This window comes from Clupea harengus, chromosome 3 (assembly GCF_900700415.2).
Source record: "Clupea harengus chromosome 3, Ch_v2.0.2, whole genome shotgun sequence".
NCBI classification, from domain to species: Eukaryota; Metazoa; Chordata; class Actinopteri; order Clupeiformes; family Clupeidae; genus Clupea; species Clupea harengus.
The window spans coordinates 11106499-11129822 of record NC_045154.1 but is presented as its reverse complement, the minus strand read 5'-3'; the positions used below and the strand labels follow the sequence as shown (position 1 = coordinate 11129822).

Below are 23324 nucleotides of genomic sequence, written 5' to 3'. Positions count from 1 at the left end.
ACCTCTAAGTGCAAAAACTACATTCTCCGTCGGGGAAGGCCCTCAAAGGCCCTGAAAGGTTTAAATGAAAACGCCTGAGCAACAAACGGAATAAAAACAAAAACAGGGGTACTTGCCATTGCTTTGGAATAAAACACTACACGAAAAATATTTTCCAAGAGTACTTCGCAGACTGTGCTGAACTTACTAATTTAAAGCAAAAGTGATCTGATTTTTTTATTCGGGCAATCAACGGAACTCTCAAGTGGGCATCATCAACCCTGGAACTGCGTTTAACATGGCGGCGCAGATGGCGGTAAATTCAGGTATGGTGTTAATTTCAAAATATAAAGCTAGTTTAACGGGTCATTGAAGTGATAACCGATAGTTAGGTTTGCTGTTGTACCAGCGCAGTGTTTCTTTATTTCATCTTCCATGTTTTTGGAATCTCGCTCTCACATGGTGCGGTGCCCAAAGTCAGGCTTTAGCAGAGCCTCCACTTATGAAGTATCGTTAACTCAACGTTAAATAGGGCATTATAGAACAGTAGGGAGCACTGAGAGAAGTTGTCGGATAGCTTTGTTTTGTGATATTTAAACTGTTATTATAATGTTTGATTCCCCTATCTGCATTTATCTCTCGCGAAATTATGACTTAACGTTAGCCACCGTACTGCTTGGCTGATCAGGAAGAATAGCAAAACAAACTGCAAGTTGAGCGTGGTGACTAAACTTATAAGTCTTTCCCTGATGTGTTACTGAGTTGTTCATATCAATTTGTATTGTCTTATGTTTGACCCAATCCACCTATATAAAGCAACAAATCCTTAGAAATGTCACTGGTGAGACTTGAGACTTAACACTATTACGAGGCCGGAATCTGCTCTGCCATTAGCTGTACCCATTATATCGCCATTACTGCTGCCCTGTGTTTTCTGTGTCGTACATTTGAATTACACTGAACTTGAATGTTTGGAGTGAAACTACGTGCACACATACTTTTGCTTGCCATCAGTGCTGGTAGTGTGTGAAATCAATGATTCTTAAAGATACTTTATATTTTCAAGAGGCAAGGTGTAGGTGTAAACAAATATTATTCCACTATATTATATTATGTGGTATAGTTCTCCTCTGTTCCTCGCTCATACACCTGGACAATAGCTATCAAGTGCGTAGCAGCTCACCGCAATATCCAGCTGGGCTTATGTCAAAATACAGTGATCCATGACCTGTCAGGCCTTAGCTGCCTGTGAAGCTTGCAACCCCTGTGCTGAGACTGCAGATGTTGATGGGTGTTGTCCCGTGACAGGAGCCAGTCTGTGGGGGCCGCTTAAGGAGCTATGGGAGACGGTGGAGGGAGCGGTGTGGAGGAAGCAGGCAGAGAGTGTCCATCTGCTGGACCTGCAGCTCAAGAAACACAAACCACACTTCCTCAAGCTGTTCCAGAACCCGGTGAGAAATGTCACACACACAAAGCCTGTCTTGGTTAAAGTGGTTATAGTAATTTTGTTCTGCTTAGACACACACTTACTCATCTGTTTTCCTGGGGGACAAGTGGCTCATAAATGAAAGAACTGTCCCATTCTGGAGATTGATTCTAATCCAGTACGCTTTTTGTCAAATTCCTCATATTTCTCCTCACGGTCCTTTAGCTGTCTGTTCAGCGCATGCGTTCAAAAAATTACAGTGTTTATACACAGTCTCGGCTCTGTTAATGGAAAACAAACATAGCAGCTCAGGCCGAGCCATAAACACTCTCAACCAATCAATACGCTACTTCAGGAGCACGGAAGGAAGGGGTGTAATTTGATTTGTTGTTGAGCTCAAATATCTGCCACTGTAATGATTAGTTCCTTTCGCAATTCTGTCCGCCTGTGTTCCTCTTGGGTTCTCTTACATTGTCTTGTATTCCTGTGGATTCCTCTACCCCTCTGTGTTGACCTGTGTTCCTGCTGGCCTCCCTTCAGCCCAAGAGCTCCGAGCAGAGGGAGAAGGTGCGGAAGGCCAGCACAGAAGGCATAGCCATCCAGGGCCAACAGGGGGCACGCCTGCTGCCCGAGCAGCTCCTCTCTGAGGCTTTCATCCTCAGCGACCTGTTTGAACTTGGAGAACTGGCCGCTCTGGAGCTGTTATTGGCAGGTAAGCCACACACACACACACACACACACACACACACACACACACACACACACACGTGTGTACCTGCTCACACAAAAAGATCTCAAAGGGTCTCAGTGGAGCTGCTGATGCATATACTCTTTCTCTGTCTTAATCTATCTCTCTTCCTTTCTTTCTCTCTCTCTCTCTCTCTCTCTCTCTCTCTCTCTCTCTCTCTCTCCCTCTCTCTCTCTAGGAGAGCACCAACAACCTCACTTTCCTGGTTTGACCCGAGGGCTGGTGGGTGTGCTTCTCTACTGGGATGGCAAGCGATGTGTCGCCAACTCTCTGCGCACACTCATCCAATCACGCCACGGCAAGACCTTCACCCTGGACCTTAGGTAAAGACCAAAGAGGAATACTGCTCAAATGGAATTAATCCCAGAATCGGTGCTTGACTGAGTTTATGGGGGCTATCATGAGCACATTGAACAAATACCACTAATGAAGTATGCTTTTGTGTGGGACAGGCTTTTAAAAATAGTTCTTTTCTTTTAGTTAGTTGTTTTTCTGTAATTTGTTTTTGCCAAATATGCATTTGATATGAATATGAGTTTTACAATCTTTATACATTTTATAATCTCTGATTTGTGTCCAGTGGGGAGTTGGTGTCCCTGACGACGCGTTTCACCGATGAGCTGATGGCAGAGGGGCTGACCAAACGAATCCTGATGCTGGTCTCAGACATCAATGTGAACAAAGAGTTTGAGCGACTGCAGAAGGAGAGGGGCCTCGGCAATGAGAAACACAGGAAGGAGGTAAGGGACAGACAGACAGATGGACAAACAGACACACACTCACAAAGTACACCAGTATGTACATACACCTCTGATGTCAGCCATTACTTCCTTATTCAAGAAGTGCATTAATTACCTAGTTGGTGAAAAATTATGACAATGCAATTTCTTTCATTTCATTATTTTTGTCGGTGAGGAAGCTTTAATTTGCAGGGCAGTCACAATAGCTCACAAAAGTGGAGATGTTTTGTAATTTTGTAGCTAAAAATGAGTGTCTTCATCTCTTTTGCAGGTTTCAGACCTCATCAAAGAATGCCGGCAGTCCCTGGCAGAGTGTCTGTTCGCCTGGACCTGCCAGTCACCTCTGAGCAAGGATGACACACTAGCCTTGATTGGCCACTTGGAGACAGTAACGCCAGAAGCTGATGGCTCATTGGACAGTGTGAACCTGGCTCTGGTTATGGCCCTTCTCTACTGCCTGGATGTCAGCTTCCTGGAGCAGGCAACTGAGGATCGAGAAGGTGAAGAATTGTGAACATTTACACACACACCCACACCACACACACAGACTATCCACAGGTACATTATGGCAATACACACACAATTCCATAATGCATTGTCTTCTACATGAACTCACCAGACACACACACACACACACACACACACACACACACACACACAGACACCGACCGCACTCCTATAGCATTATTTTGAATGTCCCTCCAGACAATGTAAATTCATTAATCCACCAAGACTCCCTTGGGCACTGTTGTGCTGTGAGTGTTTATTGTAAAGAGCGTGTTTGTGTCTCAGACCTGTTGCAGGCAATGCCACTGCTGACCGAACGGGACTACGTGAGTGCGGTTCACACACATCTGGTGGAGGGTCAGACCTGGAAGCTTCCGGGGCTCCAGGCCTTGGTGAGGCTGACCTGGGCGCTGTCTCTACGGGCCCTCTCACAGCTGCCACAGGGATCAGGTCAGTCAGTCTGTCTGTTGACTGGCTAGGATGACAATTCTATGCTTACCAAGCTGTGTGTGTGTGTGTGTGTGTGTGTGTGTGTGTGTGTGTTTCTTTTGTCTATTGGAATCTTCATCATGTGTCAACGCTTAATGTAAATTTGTGTGTGTATCTGCAGTGAGTGTGTGAGAACAATAAGACAGACAGGGGTCATACCGTAATGGAAAACCTGGAGAAAATCATGGAATTGGAAGTAGCAATTTCCTATTTCGCCTGGAGACGTTTTGGAAGTCATAGAAATTTGAGTGTATGTGGTTCAGTTGAGATCGACAGAGAAAAATCTCTTTTGGTTAAACTTCAATGTTCGGCCAGATCAGTCACGCTGCTTGACTGTGGTGAAGTGACCATGAAATGGACAATTCGCCTGACATTCACCACAGATATGGATATCTAGCTCATTCAAATTAAAATAAACTACTTGCACATTATGTTATCCTGCCTTGTATGAAGTTGTGAAATTATCAATAGTGTTCGCTCATGCATACTGAAAGGTATTTTGTGTGCTGCAGGTAGAATATCGGTGCAGTATAAAGCTAGGTATGGTCAATAGATTTTTTTTTTTTGTGTGTGTGTGTGTCCCTCAGCTCTTGTGGAGTACACAGAAGCAGATGAGGCACTGGCCGACCAGGCTCTTCTGGGCGGGGTCTTCCTCTTCCTCACAGAGGGCGTCTTGGGGTGCGAGGGCTTCACCCAGGAGGAGTTCTACACACGGCGGCTGCACGCACTCATCACAGACTTCCTGGCACTCATGCCCATGAAGGTAGGGGGCGCTGGACGACAAAATGGACATTTAACAGATTCCAACTTGCGTCTTTGTATACCTGTCCTACGTGGACTTTGCATTGGGGGCTACATAAAACAAAGGCCATAATTTGGCAAAGTACTGCTCAATATCAGCAATTATATAAAGCATGTTTATTTGGAAGAGATAATGTTTCCTCTTAGCCTGACGATGTCATACTCATAATTCTAGTCAGAATATGAGTCTGATACTGCTCCATTGGGCTGTGATTATGGGACGTGATTCAACCGAACCAGGAAAAAAATGCCTCTTCGCTCAATTGGATAGACCTACAACCAATCAGAGCAACGTAGTCGTCATCGGGGCCAGCTGATAAATTAAACTTTTACCGAATCCCGAAGGAAGGACGGCAAAAACATATTTTCGATCGACAAATGCCTTGATCGCGTTTCTCTGTTACTCTTTCAAAATGAATGCGCTGTCGATGTCTTCTAAAACATCTCTATCTACACATCTACATCTCAGCTCTCCAGCGGCAGCCATGTTTGTTGAAAACGAATTCAACCCAAACGCTCTTTGGTGACATGGTTGATTGCGTTACGGTTGATCATCTGTCCATCATCGTATAAAGCCCGCCCTGACAATTTGATTGGTCTGGTAAAGTTTTTGGTCGGGCATATTTTCTCCCCAATGGAGCAATGCCAGACCGAACTTCCAGACCTCAAATGTTGTGGGCCGGGCTAAGTTCGTCTGGTACCCAGGCTAGTTTCCTCTACCCTTGAATTGTAAAAACGTTAATGTTGAACTGCTTAAATTTGTTGGACTATTCAAAAAATGTGATTTGCTGAGGAAACTTATAATACATATATATTAATATAATGTGTTTTAAACAGGTGAAACAACTGCGTAATCGTGCTGATGAGGATGCTCGTCTTGTACACATGGCTCTTCAGATGGGCAGTGAGCCACCTGCCTCCGTCCGCAAAGACCTGGAACACCTTATGATACTGGTACACACACACACACACTCTCTTTCTTTTGTTTTTCTCTCTCTCCCTCAAAAACACACACACTTTCAAGAAATCCCAGAACACCTTGTGATAGAGGTACAAATGTGTTGTATAAAACTCACACGTTGATCTTCGTAGTTCAAGTGCAAGGTTTATGCAAGTGTGTGTTTTCCCAGATCGGTGAGTTCTACAGTAAAGACCCGGCCAATCTGGAGTTGGGTCTGGAGTTCTGGTGCCCCTCGGAGTCTCTCCAGCACACCTCACTCATGGGATCATACATGAGCATGGCCATGCAGAGACCGCCCCACAAACAGGTACACACACAATACACACACCTTTAGAAATGCCCTTTGGTGAGGTGGGGGCATGCAGTCTGTTTAGCACTGGTATACAGAGACCGCCTCACAAACAGGTACACACACCTTTAGAAATAACATTTGGTGAGGGTGGGAGGAGCTCATGAATTCTTTTAGTGTACTATTTAATTCTATTGGTGTATAGAGACCATTTCAAACAGAAATTATAGGGTTACCTATGTGCATGACCATACTAATACCATCATACATATAGGTACTTGTTGGCTACTCATGATGGCCTTGAACAGTCCAGCTTGTCACATTGCTCGTAGTAATAGAGTTTTGCTTTAGTTTGTGTGTGTATGTCTGGTGTGTGTGTGTTGGGCAGGTGGTGTTGTCCAAGTTTGTGCGTCAGATGGGAGACCTGTTGCCTGCCACCCTCTACATCCCCTACCTGCGCATGCTAAAGGGCCTAGCCAACGGCCCTCAGTGTTCCCATTACTGCTTCAGCCTGCTCAAGACCAATGGAGCCCCGCATGGTACACACACACACACACACACACACTCTCACTCACACCACCACACTCACACACACACACACACACACTCTCACTCACACCACCACACACTCACACACACACACACACACTCTCTCTCTCACACACACACACACACACACACACACACTACTGACACGAACTTCACTATTACACTGGTTGACCTGTGCGTGCTCACACACACTCCTATTGCTTCCTCCAACATAACTGTTGACTTTCACAAGCATAGTTAAATGTATAGGGCTCTGTAAGTCAAATAACTGGTTTTGAATGTGTGTTTGTTTGTGTGTTAGGTGAGGGGGCGGTATCGGGCAGCCCGGTGTCGTGGGAGCACTTTTTCCACTCTCTGATGCTGTACCATGAGAACCTGCGTCGAGACGTGCCCAGCACACACACCTCGCAGTACCGTCCCACCCCCATCAGAGGGATTACACAGAGAGAGATGGACGGGCTCACATCTTTCCTGCAGCTGCTCACCACCATCATAACATGGGTAGGAGGCACACACACATACACATACACACACACACACACACCTCATAACTTCCAGTGGACTGCAGTGGTGGTGATCTTATGTATGTTTGTCTGTCTGCTTTGAGTGGGTTTGCTTGTCTAAGAACACCCCTAGCAGACTACAAAAGTGTAAAGTGTAAAGCGCCTTGAGACAATTGTATTGTTATGGCGCTATATAAATTGAATTGAATTGAATTGAATTGAGTTTTTGTGTGTGTGTCTGTATCTGGTATCTTACTGGGGCACTGTTTCTTTCAGAGTGAGAACGCCCGTCTGGCTCTGTGTGAGCACCCCCAGTGGACTCCAGTGGTGGTCATGTTGGGCCTGCTGCAGTGCAGCGTGCCCCCGGTTCTGAAGGGCTATGTTCTCAATGTCCTCGCCGCCTTCGCCAAGTCCCCCGAGATCGCCGCCTCGCTCTGGCAGTCGCTCGAGTACACACAGGTGGGCGGAACATTCCAGAACAGCCTGCATGAATAGGTGGTGGACGTGTCTGTGTAGAATCTGGTGTTTTTATTAAGAAGAGCTCTTATGAGTACTCTGGTGTCTTATCTTCTGTTATCTTTCACAAGTGTGACGTGAATTTGGGAGTGTGTGTGGTGCTTTCTGTTGTTGGGTTGTGTGTCATGTCACTTAACGATTGTGTTTTTCTCTTGTCAGATCCTGCAGACAGTGAGAACACCTGGACAGAGACAAGCAGTAGGCATAGAGGTGTGTGTGTGTTTGTCTGTGGGAAGCGTAGTAAGGAGTGTGTCGATGCTGACGTGCGGGGATTCAAGTTTTGTGATCGTATTTGTCCAATTGGTCATTTATTGGAATGTAGACTAATATGTGTGTGTGTGTGTGTGTGTTTGTTTGTAGGTGGAGCTGAATGAGATCGAGTCTGGTTGTGAGGAGTACCCCATGTCGCGGGCATTCTGCCAGCTGATCAGCTCGCTGGTGGAGAGCGCTCTGCCTGTGAACCTGGGCGCAGGCATGCGGGCACCAGGCTTCCAGCCTTACCTCAGCTTCCTCAGGGACGCCGTGTTCCTGCGCTTCCCCACCAGAGCCTACCGACGCCCCGCCGAGAAGGTACCCACAAGAAAGAAAGAGTTCTTTATTTTAAGTATTATGTCCAAAGGGGCCATTTCATGGAATAGAATGGCCTGGCCCAAGCAGAGGACACAGTTAATATGCCTTGCCAGGGTCTTTAATCACTCATTTCTCTCCAATCGCTAATCTCTCTCTTCCTCTCTTTCTCTCTCACTGTTTATCCCTTCCCTCCCCTCCCTGACTCTCTCTCGTTCTCTCGTTCTCTCGTTCTCTCTCGTTCTCTCGTTCTCTCTCGTTCTCTCTCGTTCTCTCGTTCTCTCTGTCTCTCTCTCTCTAACTCTGCAGTGGGAGGTAGCAGATGCTGTGTTGGAGGTCTTCCATAAACTCCTGCGTGACTATGAGCCTCAGCCGGCAGACTTCCTGCCTGAGTCTGTGGAGGTCAGCGGGGAGATCATGGCGTCCCATAAGCCCCCGGGGTACAGCCTGATGTTCCACCTGCTTAACGACTCACCCACACTCGCCCTCTGCCTCAGCCTGCTCCAGGAGGGAGTCCGACAGCTTGACACATACGCTCCCTTCCCTGGTGAGTGTGTGTGTGTGTGCGCGTGCACTTTTGGGGCCTTTTCTTTAGTCTTGTTAGTGTGTCTTGTTCTTACAGGTCTTTCGTATCCTCAAATTATCTGTGTGTGTGTGTGTGTGTGTGTGTGTGTGTAGGTAAGAAGCATCTGGAGTCGGCGGTGTTGCACTGTTTGTGTCTGCTGGATCTGGCCCTACAGAAGCAGGCCTTATTCATGGACCTGCTGAGAGAGAGTCAGGCCTCACTGCTGGTGTCGCCCTTAGAACAGCTACTGCAGGGCGTCAGCGCACACACGCGCAAGGCCGACCACATCACCAGCATCGCCAGGTACACACACACACACACACACACACACACACACACACACACACACACACACACACACACGTATATATAAACACACACATAGACCAGGCTGAAGACATCACAAACATCATGAGGTATGTACCCACTCTCGTCTCTGTCCTGGCCTCTCGTTTGCTGACCTCTCTTTGGGTTCCATGTGTCCCTCTCAGGTACCTGTACCACAGCAGCACCAACCCTGAGGCAGCCTTCCAGAGTGCTAACATCCTGAGGCGCATTGCCCGATACCCCAACATTCAGAGCAGAATGGTGGGAGACTTTACACATGATCAGGTGAGAGAGACAAACTCTTGCAGGAACATATCACAACCTTCATCTCACAGCTATCAAGTATTTGGAATCAAGTCACATCAACAAAGAATAAACCAGAAAACTAGATGTTGAGAGTAATTTGTACTCTCAGTTCTCAAGAGTGAAACAACTATTTCTCTCAGTCAGTCAGTCACACGTGTCAATAAGCATCAAATTGTATCTTGCCGTGTTCTGCTCTAAGTTGGTGGAAATCTGTTTGCTCAATTGTGAACAGGTTGTGAGTGAGAAGCTGATGGCAGGCTTTGTGGAGTGTCTGGACAATGAGGAGGCAGAGGAAGGAGTTGAGAATATCGGAGGTGAGGCTTTGTCTGTGTCTTTGACTGTGTGTGTGTGTGTCTGTGTTCATGCAAACCACTTTTATGTTTCAACAATGTTCTGGCATTCGGTGGCCAAATATAATTTTCTCTTGTTTAAGTATGGTATCAGACTGACTTAATAGTATGGTTGGCTCTGAATTCATTTTCAAATGTGTTAAGTAGCCAAATTGTACACAACTCCTCCAAGGACTTAGCCTTTAGACGTTTAGTGAGTTGACTAGGTCTGTGGCTGCCGATAGCTGAGCTTGTTGTCACTGTGACCGTGTTCCTCACGCAGAGGTGGACCCAGAGAAGAGTGTGGCGCGGATCCGGCACGAGACGCAGGTGCACATCCTCAGCCTGCTCATCACCTCACTGGACCTGCCCACTCCCAACCTGGCCCTTTACCTGCTGGGCTACGAGGTCAAGAAGCCTGTGTCCTCCACCAACCTTCAGGACCCAGGTACACACACACACACACACACACACACACACACCCACATCCACTGAATACATGTGTGCCCTCTCTTCATGCATGCATGCATGCATACATACACACACACACACACACAGACATGCATAACTTCAACCATGCAGATCACAATCACTCTGAGCTGAATTAAAGACGTGTCTCCTGATGTGTGGGAATATGGTCATGCCAAGTCTGATTGACCCTTGTGTGTGTTCAGGAGTGTTAGGCTGTCCACGTAGCTGCCTGCATGCCATCCTGAGTCTTCTGCAGAGAGGCAGCGAAAGACGATCTGGACCCGAAATCACACAGCAGGCACCACACCTCGCGGAGCTCTGCTACCAGGTACACACTCACTCACTCACTCTCTCTCTCTCTCTCTCTCTCTCTCTCTCTCTCTCTCTCTCTCTCTCTCTCTCTCTCTCTCTCTCTCTCTCTCTCTCTCATTACTTCTGTACCTCTGCAAGATGGATGAAATTCACTATGCCTTACACAGATCAGTAACACTGAATCAAGTGCATTCCAAATAACAGAACACTTGCTTACAAGGCTGTTTTTGTATCAGGTCATCTACCAGCTGTGTGCGTGTTCAGAGACGTCAGGCCCCACCATGCGATACCTGAGGACCAGCCAGGACTTCCTGTTCTCACACCTGCAGCACCTGCCCTTCATTGTGTCAGGTCGGCCTTCCCATCATGCATCACTGTGCTGGTGCCCTGAGCACTCAGCATGCTTGCCTTTTCCTGTCAGTCATGAATGAATAAAGCATACATGGCATTGATGTAATTGTGCGTGTTGGTGTGTGTGCGTGTGTGTGTAGGTAATGAAATCGCCAGTCTATCCCAGATGTCATGGCTGATGAAGACGGCCGCCATCGAGCTCAGGCTGACATCACTGAACCGCCAGCGCTCACACACACAGAGACTACTCAACCTTCTGCTCAACGATCAGCCACACACACAACACACAGGTAACACCCACACCCACCAACGACTGAACATCTGAATATTCTCCTCAGTATCTCGTGCATACACACACACACACACACACACACACACACACACACACACACACACACACACACACACACACACACACACACACACACACACATATATACACACACACATACAAAACAGCGACTGCTTCCACTCACAGCTAACTCACGAAACGTCTCCAAAGCTACATTTAAGTGAGGTTGACTCTTTAATCCATACTTTCATCCGTAGCCGACAGCGAGTTTGGAATGGAGGAGGACAGCAGCTCAGTCAGTGGCTTCCTGCACTTTGATACAGTTTCTAAAGGTGAGTCACAATGTAGCCTCTAAAGCTTCTCACACTTTCTCCTCACACAGGCCCTGGGCTCTGTAAAGCCCCTTGAGACAATTTGATTGTTTTGGCGCTATTTAAATCAAATTGAATCGAATTGAACTTTTACTTCAGTGATCAGTGAAGTTAGTTTTGGCGCACCCTGAGGGGGTTGACCTGACTTGTGCTTTAAAATCCCGATTTGTTTTTTAAAATTTTATTTCATTTTAGGGTTCAAAGAGTGTGATCAGTAGCAGCAGGGTTGATTGGAAATCTCAGGTGCGCTTTTGTGCTGTTGGTGTTCCGCCTGTGTGATTTATACTCACCCCTTTGCTCTTTCTGATGACCTAATTAGTGCGCCGGAAGTTGCTGACTGTGCTGGACGCTATCAACTTCAGCCAGGAAGTGCCTGAGCTGCTGCAGCTGGACTTCTTTGAGCGCGCTCAGATTGAACAAGTCATCTCCAACTGCGAGCATGTCAATGAGCAAGGACATACCGTCTGCAACGTCAAGGTGTGTGTGTGTTTGTGTGTATATATACATTTGTATTTGTGAAACGGTACACATTCTTTTCATCTAAACAATGAATGTGCCTGTGTTCAACAAACTAAATCTATTCAATAGCGTTTAATAGATTTTATGTCTAGTGATTTGCGCTCAGCTAGTCTTTAACTCTGTTTGTCCTCTTTCCCCCTCTGTAGCTGCTTCATAGGGTTCTGGTTGCTGAGGTGAATGCCCTTCAGGGGATGGCTGCTATTGGCCAGAGACCCCTCCTCATGGAGGTGAGTTTGGGATGGGATATTGGCTCATTTAGTATTGCTGACTTTGAATGGGAAGCTTAGCTGTGTGAAGTGTGATGTCTGACAGTTTGTGTGTGTGTGTGTGTGTGTGTGTGTGTGTGTGTGTGTGTGTGTGTGTAGGAGGTGAACTCCATCCTGACGCAGGTGGTGGAGCGCAACCGCGTGCGGCGCAGCCTGAGTGCCAAGCGGCACGCGCTGCAGAGCTGGAGGTCCGTGGTGGAGACCATCCTCACCGCCTGCCCAGCCGACCTCATTACCACAGACCAGAGACAGCTCATCATACGAGACCTACTGCTGGACCTGCACGACAAGGTGAGGGAGACAGTGTATGGCTGTGTGTGTGTGCAATTGGAATGGTTAGCTAGCTTATGTACTTTGAGAGAATCATCTGATGTGCTTAAGATGAAAAGAACCCAAATCTTCAGAGTTGTGGATAAACTGTCACTTCTGAGCTACAAAAAGGACTATTAACTCAAATTACACACAGGTGCCATTATCACGTCAGAATACAGGGAAAATGTGTCTGTATTTTGGAATAAACTGTGTGTGCGTGTGTGTGTTTTAGGTTCTGGCTGAAGATGCAGCTGTGGAACTGATGCCAGTGGTGGCGGGGGCGGTCTTCACTCTCACCGCCCATCTCAGCCAATCAGTGCTTTCTGAACAGCAGCAAGGGGCGGGGCTAGAGGGAGGGGCCCCATCAGGATTTGCGTCCATTGCTAACTCTGCCCTCCACCTGATCCTGCGGAAGCTTCTAGACTTCATCCTGTGCACAGGTGTGTGATGACATCCTTACCTGGTCATGATGTAAAGTACACTCTATAACAACCACATGAGATTGTAAAGCCTTGTTAGCATTTCTGTAATCATTTTACCAAGGACTTCATTTCTGATCCCTTGTGTCTTTTGTGTGTGTGTGTGAACAGGTGGTGGTTTTCAGAGGCTGCGTGCTCACCTGTATGGTTCTCTTCTTTACTATCTGCAAATTGCCCAGAAACCAGAGGAGCCGGATACGCTACAGTCAGGTACACACACACACACACACACACACACACACACTTCTCTGTGTGTACGTGGAGACCGGAAGTATCAAATTTGAAGTTGTCCCAGATGAATGAAAAGGCTCTTAATATCAGCTGTCTGTCACCCACCTCTTCTTCAATCTCCTCTCTTTTATTAATGAACTGTCTCTTTCCCCTTTCCTTTCCTGCTGTACCTCATCTCTCTCTCTCACACCCTTCCTCTCCCTCTCCTGTGCGCTCTCTCTCTCTCTCTAAAACACACACAACCCAACCCTCCAGCCCCCTACATTTTAAAAATAGGAAGCAGAATAAGATCTTAAATGTGGGATCTTAAATGTGTTCATGCATAGTGTGTTTTTAGGGTGCAGTGATGTAAAGGTTTGTATACTGGTTCAGTAAAGAGTGTTAAACCCCCCTCCCTCCCTCCCTAGCGGCCAGCGGCATGTGGTCCCGTCTGATGGCTCCTGAGGACGGCTTCAGCCAGCTGCAGAGGGAGAGTCTGGCCATCATCGAGAGCTACGGCACCACCCTCATGGAGGTGGTGTGCAGGGATGCCTGCGATGGCCACGAGATTGGCAGGGTAGCGCACTCCTCCCTTTACACACACACACTTGTCATTATTGTCACTATTGATTTGTTCTTCTCATCTTTGTAAAACCTAAAACATTCTTGCTCTCCTGTGTCTTGCCCTCATCTTGTCTCACTTGTTCTCAATCAATCTCTCTCTCTCTCGCTCTCCCTCCCTCTCTCTCTCTCTCTCTCTCTCTCTCTCTCTCTCTCTCTCTCTCTCTCCCCTTCTCATCTCAGATGTTGGCTCTGGCGGTGCTGGACCGCATCCTCTCCATAGACCGCCAGTCGCAGTGGCTGCTGTTCGTGTGCAACAGTGGCTACCTGCGCGTTTTGGTGGAGAGTCTGCGACAGGACGATGCCGCTCTGCAGACCTTACTGTGCCCCCAGCCCCCCCTGCTCAAACCCCTCTACATATACGAGTCCAAGATGGTGAGACCTCACACACACTACTTACTATATACTACGTGCATGTTTTTGTGGGAAATAATCCCCAAATCCCAGACCTTTGATGAAATTGTTATCTCTTGTCTCCATCTGTTCATTTATTTCTTGATTATGTCACTGTCTTTCCAGATGACACTGTTTTTGTGGTATTTTGTCTATGTGTGATAGAAAAAATGTTTTAGTGTCTTTTACTAATTGATTTAATTAGTAAGTTGCACTAAAATGTCTCATTTGCTTTTTGAGGGACATTTTTGAGTAGTTTGGTGTATGCATTATTTACAGTAGTTAATAACAGGGATTTAAGTAATGTGGGGTTGAAGAGTGTTTACTAATGAAAGTGTGTGTGTGTGTGTGTGTGTGTGTGTGTGTGTGTGTAGGCACTGTTGACGCGTGTGGCGAAGTCGGTCCAGGGTGCGGTGGAGCTGCTGCGCTGTGGGCTGGTGTCACAGCTCGTAGAGTGCCAGGTGTTCCACATGCTGCCGGAGAGTGACTCGCACAGGTAAGGGCGTTTGTGCGCTTGCACGTGTCCGAATAGTGTGGATAGGACAGAGAAAAGTGCAAAACTAGAGCGAATCAGCTATACTTGCTATATATAATGATGTAGTTATAGTTCAGGCAGACACTTAGTTCAAGCATACTTCTTTATGTACTATAAAACGCCAGAAGGGAGATGAGTGTTCATTCTTTCTGCCTGTCCTTTTCTCTGCCTCCCTGAAGGGTGTTTGGCCAGAGGGATAGGTCCTCTTTTATCCCCTCTCCTCTGGAGCGCTACAGGCAGATCCTCCTGCCCACACTCAGGCTGCTCCAGGTCATCCTCACGTCCACCAGCACGCACCACCAGCAGGGGGCAGCGCAGGTAAGAGAGATATATACACACACACACACACACACACACACACACACACACACACACACACACACACACACAGACATTCTGTCATGTTTGTACACTATTCCTCCCCAGTCTGATTTAGTGTATAAATGTAGTGAGGTGTATTATGTCTTTGAACCTCTGCATATACACTACCGTTCAAAAGTTTGGGGTCACTTAGAAATTCCCTTATTTTTCAAAGAAAAGCACTGTTTTTTTCAATGAAGATAACATTAAATTAATCAGAAATACACTCTATACATTGTTAATGTGGTGAATGACTATTCTAGGTGGAAACGTCTGGTTTTTAATGAAATATCTACATAGGTGTATAGAGGCCCATTTCCAGCAACTATCACTCCAGTGTTCTAATGGTACATTGTGTTTGCTAATCGCCTTAGAAGACTACTGGATGATCAGAAAACCCTTGAAAACCCTTGTGCAATTATGTTAGCACAGCTGAAAACTAGGGATGCACCGATACCGATACCAGTATCGGTATCGGTGCCGATACTTCGTTAAAATACTCGTACTCGTTTTTGAATTGCCGATACCAAGCACCGATACCACTCATCAGTATTTCACTGCATCAAACTGGCCGGGCTATGCTGACACAAAATGTGATTTATTGTCCTACCTGTCCTACCACTCTCTGCCAGACTAGTAGTAGCACGCACACACAGAGAGAGAGAGGTAGAGAGAAAGACTGTGCCACATAGGTTAAGTGATTGTTTGTGTACTTGAGCAGGAGATTCTTCTGATCCTTTTGCAGTGTTGTATAGTAACGAAGTAGAAATACTTCGTTACTGTACTTAAGTCGTTTTTTTGGATATCTGTACTTTACTTTACTACTTATATTTCTGTTTACTTTTACTTTTACTTCGCTACATTTTGCAAAGAAAACGGATACTTTTACTCCGATACATTTCCCCTGAAACCTTCGTTACTCGTTACAAAATCAAATCATCTTTAGAAAAAAAAATAATCATGAGAGTGACGAGACCAACGTCGGGGACTGTGGTAGAACACAGACTGCAAGCAGGTTTGGCGAATCAGTGGTCCTAGCGCACGTTAATGCGTTATTGACCGTTACCATGGAAACACCAATGAGCGTGAACCACACAGGCCAAAGTTAACATTGAGCGGTGGGGCACTTTCAGATGTGCCCCACAAAATCTGCCCGGCAACTAGACTGGAATAATGCGAAAACCGCGAGACCTGTACCCCGTGACTAAGAGAAAAAAAACATAGTCAGATCAAAATCAGACAGATCAATGCCAGTAACGTTACTGCTAGTTAGCTATCGCTAGTTTTCGAGTATTTGGGAAGTGTTTTAATTCAGCCTATAACGAATGATGTAGACTAGTTGTTGAGGGTGCAATTTAGTACATTGTCGTTGGAAGATAAATTAGAAATTAAACGTTTGGGGCCACACAAAAGGATTAAGCCATTCCCAAGAAACACGATGGGACAGCAGAGAATGAACGCCCTCTCCATGCTTTCCATTGAAAACCCGTTTGTTCATGGGCTGCTGGATTTTAACAGCAAAGTCATCGAGAGGTTTACTCAAGCAAAGAACCACCGCGCCAACTTCCTATTTAAGTGATCTGCATTGGTGAGTCAAACCTTTTTTTTTTTTTTTGGAGCTGATGGATGTATCAATGCAATCTGCAAGGACATCGTCTTTTTACAAAGTTTTGTTCATTTAGCAGCATGTTTTGTTGCTGTTATTTGTTTAAGTTGTGCCTTTCGCTTCATATTGTATGCCACACGTGTGCCACAAGCTTAATACATTAGTCAAGTTATTTGAGCTATGTGTCTTGTCTAATATTTTTACTTTGTTGCAATCATTTTACTTTAATGCTGTATTATAGGCAACATCTTTGTGTTGCGCTGAGCGCTGAAGCATGTGAAATGTATTTGAAATAGGATTTCTGCTCCGTGCTGGCACTCAAAATGCAGCCCATAACATATCCTACTGGTCTACTGCTTATAATAATCAGCTACCTCTAGTTTTTTGACGGTGACATGAAGTCATACAAAATTGCCCCACCAGAAATTTCAGGCTAAAATCGCCACTGCTCCAGATCAAGGCAAACTGGACTGCAATATGCAGTGGAAGGATATATCCAAAACATTAAGATCAACAACGAAGGGGACACAACAATAATCGAAGCAAAAGCACACAGGTCTCAATCAAAAAATTAGAAACCCCACGACCTCTTCATTAAATGCCACCAGCACAACCGTGTAGACTAGTCATGTTCTTTCACCGCTGGGTAAGATCTGTATATAATATTTCAAGCTAGCTAATAACCTACAAAGATTATTTATTCTTATTCTTTATTCCATCTCTGGCGAAGTATCTTGCTAGTTAGCTAGGATGGTGTCAATCCACACTACAGTAACGTAGCAGTGTGGAGCAAAATAGCTGCTAGTAACGTTATTGTTCAAGGGATGTGTGTGTCGCTACACGATGGTAGTCCTTTGGGGGATCGTAGTCCCTCACATTGCGCATGCGTTATTTTGCGACACTGTCGACTGCGAAGCCGCGCGCGCATGCGTCACAACGACAGATCCGTTTTCAATCATGGAGAAAAGCGACGAAAGCCAGTTTTTTGAAAACATGACCATTTATTTAAAAACAAAGAAGATGTCACAGTGGACAAAACAGATGAGGTGGAGGATCAAAAAGTCTCTCCCCAGTTTCGTTTCATATGTTGACGTAGAGCCTTATGCTGTTAGCCGTTTACAACATAATTAAATATAACATTAAATATACCCACATTATGCGTTAAGACAAGCCCCATATGTTGACGTTTAAACCGTTTACAACATTATTAAATATTACGTTAAATAAACCTACATTATGCGTTAAGACAAGCCAGATATGTTGATGTTGGTGTTGAGCCTTATGCCGTAAACCGTTTGTGTCTGAGCATGCGCAATGTGAGGGACTACGATCCCCCAAAGGACTACCATTGTGTAGCGACAGTGTGTGCATGTTGCTGCAAGTATTTCACAGTCACTGTACAGATAACTTGCTTGTAAAACTGATGATCCTGATGTAATGCTATGGCTTTGTATCAGATCGCCAGGTTATTGCTCTCAGGTTGTGCCTTATGCATACCTTGGGATACTCAGGAGCCCATTCACAAAATGTTACAAAGATTAAAATTAAAAAAATTCATAATGGCTTTTTGGAACGTTTTGTTTGAAGATGAACAAAACATTTTTCAGTTTCAAGTAATGACTGGGTTGTTACTTTCGGTGCTGCTTTAGTATTGCCTATTGTGTTAAAATTGTGTTCAAATAAGGCCCAGTTTATAAGTATGCTCATTCTAGTCGGAATAAACTTCATAATTCTCAAAATTCTGACCCTTTGCTTTTTTTATTAACAGCATTTACTTGTACTTTTACTTTCAATACTTAAGTACATTTAATATCAGAAAATTACTTTTGATACTTAAGTACAGTAAAGATCAGATACTTTAAGACTTTTACTCAAGTAGTATTCTAAAAGGTTACTTTTACTTTTACTTGAGTCATTTTCCAGGAAGGTATCTTTACTTTTACTCAAGTATGGCTTTTGGGTACTTTATACACCACTGTCCTTTTGTAACTGAAATGTGCTCTTGTGCTAATCCAGTAATAGTTCTGTTCACTTTTTGTTAAGCAGACTGTGTTGTTAACTATGCAGCAAATTTAATTGCCTTTATCTGGTTATATTTGCATTTTGTCTCATGTGATGATATTGTCTGTTTGAAGGCTTTTTTTGTGTGTTAAAACCAGAAAGCTCTGTTTATTTTTGGCTTGGGATAGCCTTCTGTTCATTTTGTACTATAGGCTTGACATAATCTGCAGAGGATAAAATCAAATCTGCCTCCAAATTAATTGCACTTTCATGGAGACCAAATCTAAGAAGTATCGGTATCGGTACTCGGTATCGGCAAGTACACGAATAAAAATACTCGTACTCGTATCGGTTTGTAAAAAAGTGGTATCGGTGCATCCCTACTGAAAACTGTTTTGCTGGTGAGAGAAGCTATAAAACTGGCCTTCCTTTGAGCTAGTTGAGTATCTGGAGCATCACATTTGTGGGTTCGATTATACTCTCAAAATGGCCAGAAAAAGAGAACTTTCATGTGAAACTCGCCAGTCTATTCTTGTTCTTAGAAATTAAGGCTATTCCATGCGAAAAATGGCGAAGAAACTGAACATTTCCTACAACGGTGTGTACTACTCCCTTCAGAGAACAGCACAAACGGGCTCTAACAGAGTGGAAAGAGAAGTGGGAGGCCCTGGTGCACAACTCAGCAAGAAGACAAGTATATTAGAGTCTCTAGTTTGAGAAATAGACACCTCACAGGTCCTCAACTGGCAGCTTCTTTAAATGGTACCCGCAAAACGCCAGTGTCAACGTCTACAGTGAAGAGGCGACTCTAAGATGCTGGCCTGATGAGTGGCAAAGAAAAAGCCATATCTGAGACTGGCCAATACAAAGAAAAGATTGATATGGGCAAAAGAACACAGACATTGGACTGAGGAAGATTGGAAAAAAGTGTTATGGACAGACGAATCAAAGTTTGAGGTGTTTGGATCACACAAAAGAACATTTGTGAGACGCAGCATAGGTGAAAAGATGCTGGAAGAGTGCCTGACGCCATCTGTCAAGCATGGTGGAGGTAATGTGATGGTCTGGGGCTGCTTTGGTGCTGGTGAAGTGGGAGATTTGTACAAGGTAAAAGGGTTTTTAAATAAGGAAGGCTATCACTCCATTTTGCAACACCATGCCATATCCTGTGTACAGCGCTTGATTGGAGCCAATTTCCTCCTACAACAGGACAATGACCCAAAGCACACCTCCAAATTATGCAAGAAATATTTAGGGAAGAAGCAGGCAGCTGGTATGCTATCTGTAATAGAGTGGCCAGCGAAGTCACCAGATCTCAACCCCATTGAGCTGTTGTGGGAGCAGCTTGACCGTATGGTACGCAAGAAGTGCCCATCAAGCCAATCCAACTTGTGGGAGGTGCTTCAGGAAGCGTGGGGTGAAATTTCTACAGATTACCTCAACAAATTAACAGCTAGAATGCCAAAGGTCTGCAATGCTGTAATCGCTGCAAATGGAGCATTCTTTGACGAAAGCAAAGTTTGAAGAACAAAATTAATATTTCAAATATAAATCATTATTTCTAACCTTGTCAATGTCTTGACTATATTTTCTATTCATTTTGCAACTCATTTGATAAATAAAAGTGTGAGTTTTCATGGAAAACACGAAATTATCTGGGTGACCCCAAACTTTTGAACGGTAGTGTATATGTGAACGTGTATATGTATTTTTGGCTCTGTGATAATATTCGTGTGTGTGTGTGTGTGTGTGTGTGTGTGTGTGTAGGTGTTACAGTGGCTTATAGTGCATGCAGATACCATCCAGACAATTCTGCGTGGTCAGGACATGAGTATGGGAGCTCTGCAGGAGCTGTCTCTGCTCACAGGCATCATCAGCAAGACGGCTCTGCCAGGTAGGCACTCAAATACACATAAGAACGGATGGATGTGCAGGCACATTCACACAGATGCAGATCTATAGTGGGTGATGGTTTTCTTTTCTGTGTGTGTGTGTGTGTGTGTGTGTGTGTGTGTGTGTGTGTGTGTGTGTGTGTGTGTGTGTGTGTGTGTGTGTGTGTGTTACAGGTACTCTTGAAATGGGAGATATAAACAGCACTGCACTGCTAGAGTTCCAGGGTCATGTGGGCAGATTCCAGGTGAGAGTGAGGGAGAGCTCTGCTGTGGTTTTTTTACCACCACATATGAAAATACTGCTGGTTAAAACGTGACTGAATCCTAAACCACTATGGTAGATATTGAAACACACTTCTGCAAAAAAAAAAAAAAATGTGAATTTTAAAATGTTCTGTTGCAAACTGTAGTGCTCTGGTGTGCACTGAAACCCTGGCACCACCTGCTGTGCTGGATGCTGTGCTCTCTGCTCTGCTGGGTTTATTGAATAAGAGTCTGTCTCTCTGTAGCGCCAGTGTTTGTCTCTGCTGGGCCGTTTGGCGGGTACGGAGCGCTCGCGGCTCCTCAAGCAGGCGGAAGAGAGCATTGCCGCTGGCGACCCTGCCGATAGACGAGAGGAGCTTGAGGTTGCCATGCAACAGGTAGATCTCGGCGTCCTGCTCTCCCGCACACACACACACACACACACACACACACACTCAATTCAACTCAACTGAGCTCAACCCAACTGTGCATCATGGTTAAAACACCCTCTCTCCTCTTCTCTGCCTTCCTCATCCTGCCCTCCCTCCCTCCCTCTCCCCTCCCCATCCTATCAGATCTGTGCTAATATAATGGAGTATTGTCAGACGCTATTGCTGCAGAGCTCCTCAGAGGCTCAGTTCAGCATCTGCCTCTTCAGCCCGGCAGCCAGTGAACCAGCGGCCAGGGACACTACACGGCCAGGTATACACACAGACCTGAACACACACACACACACACACACACACACACACACACACACACGTGTGATGCACAAAGATACATATTCACACATTCGAACACATGCAACCAACACGGGTATGTAAGGACCCCCCCCCATACACACGTACACAGACACACCCACACACGTATGGTACACCCACACACCTCACACTCCTATTATTTCTGTTGTAGATTTGGCGGTGCCCTCTGCCCCATACACCCGCGTGGCCAGTCTGGGTCTAGTGCTCTACCTGCTGAAGACCAGTGCCGGAGACTTCTTCCGCTACCATGACAGCCATCGCCAGAGTCTCAACAAACTGGAGAGCCTCGAGCAACTTGCCCCAGAGGAGCTGAAGGAGGTACCAGCACAATACAGACACACTTGCACACATAGCTATACTCCTGGTGTTGTATCATGTTATTGATCTTCTTTGCATAATCTTTGTCTTCTGTGTGTGTGTGTGTGTGTGTGTGTGTGTGTGTGTGTGTGTGTGTGTTTAGCTTTGTCAGGCTATAGTGACCGGTGCGGGTGTGGTGGAGAAGTTGCCGTCGGTGCAGAGGAGTCAGCTGGCCAAGCGCAGGCTGGTGCAGTTCGTCAACAACCGCGCCAAACTCATGGCCCTCTGCTCCTGTATCCTACTGCAGCTTGTAACACATGACTACGCTGGGACAGGCCACATAACTGCATGATTAACCTGGCACTCACCCATTAGTGCCTCCGTATGCTTATCTATATAGTTTACTATATCTCAGGAGATATGACTATGGGTAATATAGTTGCGATGTGGAAAGTAGGTTATGCTGTTTGTGTTGGAGTTCCTTGACCTGTTCCTTCCCCCAGACATCATTGAAGCATGTCTATTTGTTCTCTGGCGCCACCTGGAGTACTACCTACTCTACTGCACCCCAACGGACCCAAAAGACTCGCTGTTGCCAGGATACAGAGGTAAAAAGACTGGCCTAGATCAGACTCTGATATGATGGAAGGATATAGGAGAGAGTGTCTATCTACTGTTCATTCTTTCCATGTTGCCTCTCTCAATCTGCCCCTCTCTGTTCCTGTCTCTCTAGCTGCCACAGGAGGGCGTGGTTTGGGTTTGGCTCAGGTCAGTCAGCAAGATTTAGAACAGGTGAGATTTTACCCTTTGTTTTATTATGTGTGAATGTACTGCACGTGTGCATGTACTCAAAAGATGAGTGGGTCATGTTGTAATTTGCTAATGAAAATGTGTTCTGACTACGTGTGTGTGTGTCTGTCTGTCTGTCTGTCTGTCTGTCTGGGAGCAGCTCCAGAGTGATGTGGCTAGCAGCTTTAGTGAGCCCGTGCAGAGGAAACTCCTGGAAGTGGAGGGGCTCTACAGCAAAGGCCGCTCACGATACACCTTCATCCAAGCTCTCACACGCAGGATCCGAGGGCTGGTGCAACAAACCAAGAGTTAACACACACACACACACAGACACACACACTATCTTTCTCTCTCGCTTCTTCTCTCATTCCCTTCAACACACATTTTTACAAAGCACTCATGAAATTTGTACCTGGGAATGAGATTTCTGGCTTTGGATTTATCTAAATATTAGAATTGTGCATTATGTACTGGGGATTTTGTTGTTTTGCTATTATGTTAAATAAAACGATTTTCTAAATTTAACAAAGTTTTACAGATTGTTTATTTTTAATGCACTGCTGTGAAATTCATCCAATGTTCTTAATAGAAAGAAAACTTGAATACTCACTATTCATGTGACGATCACTTTCACTTTCAAT

The 23324-nt window shown here is 45.4% G+C and overlaps 1 protein-coding gene across 1 annotated transcript; it reads left to right on the top strand.

The window, feature by feature from the left end:
• Nucleotides 1-203: 203 nt before the first annotated feature.
• nup205 (nucleoporin 205) lies at nucleotides 204-23208 on the top strand. The gene is made up of 42 exons (XM_031564548.2): nucleotides 204-305; nucleotides 1288-1430; nucleotides 1946-2117; nucleotides 2332-2476; nucleotides 2734-2893; nucleotides 3165-3393; nucleotides 3686-3850; nucleotides 4477-4652; nucleotides 5528-5644; nucleotides 5821-5958; nucleotides 6329-6479; nucleotides 6791-6990; nucleotides 7269-7451; nucleotides 7668-7718; nucleotides 7869-8078; nucleotides 8385-8622; nucleotides 8754-8943; nucleotides 9132-9252; nucleotides 9506-9587; nucleotides 9886-10050; nucleotides 10277-10401; nucleotides 10622-10736; nucleotides 10877-11026; nucleotides 11286-11360; nucleotides 11719-11876; nucleotides 12065-12145; nucleotides 12284-12475; nucleotides 12729-12936; nucleotides 13087-13185; nucleotides 13614-13762; nucleotides 13990-14181; nucleotides 14574-14695; nucleotides 14914-15052; nucleotides 20469-20595; nucleotides 20768-20838; nucleotides 21103-21234; nucleotides 21412-21538; nucleotides 21749-21915; nucleotides 22058-22187; nucleotides 22398-22502; nucleotides 22628-22686; nucleotides 22844-23208. The coding sequence occupies exons 1-42, from the start codon at nucleotides 278-280 to the stop codon at nucleotides 22994-22996; spliced, it is 5940 nt and encodes a 1979-aa protein (XP_031420408.1). The 5' UTR covers nucleotides 204-277; the 3' UTR covers nucleotides 22997-23208.
• The last annotated feature ends 116 nt before the right edge of the window (nucleotides 23209-23324 follow it).

Coding starts and splice junctions, on each gene's coding strand:
- nup205 (XM_031564548.2), top strand. CDS start 278: ATGGCGGCGCAGATGGCGGTAAATTCAG. Junction 10,402..10,621: donor TCGCGGAGCTCTGCTACCAG/GTACACACTCAC, acceptor TTTTTGTATCAG/GTCATCTACCAGCTGTGTGC. Junction 21,235..21,411: donor TTGAGGTTGCCATGCAACAG/GTAGATCTCGGC, acceptor CCATCCTATCAG/ATCTGTGCTAATATAATGGA.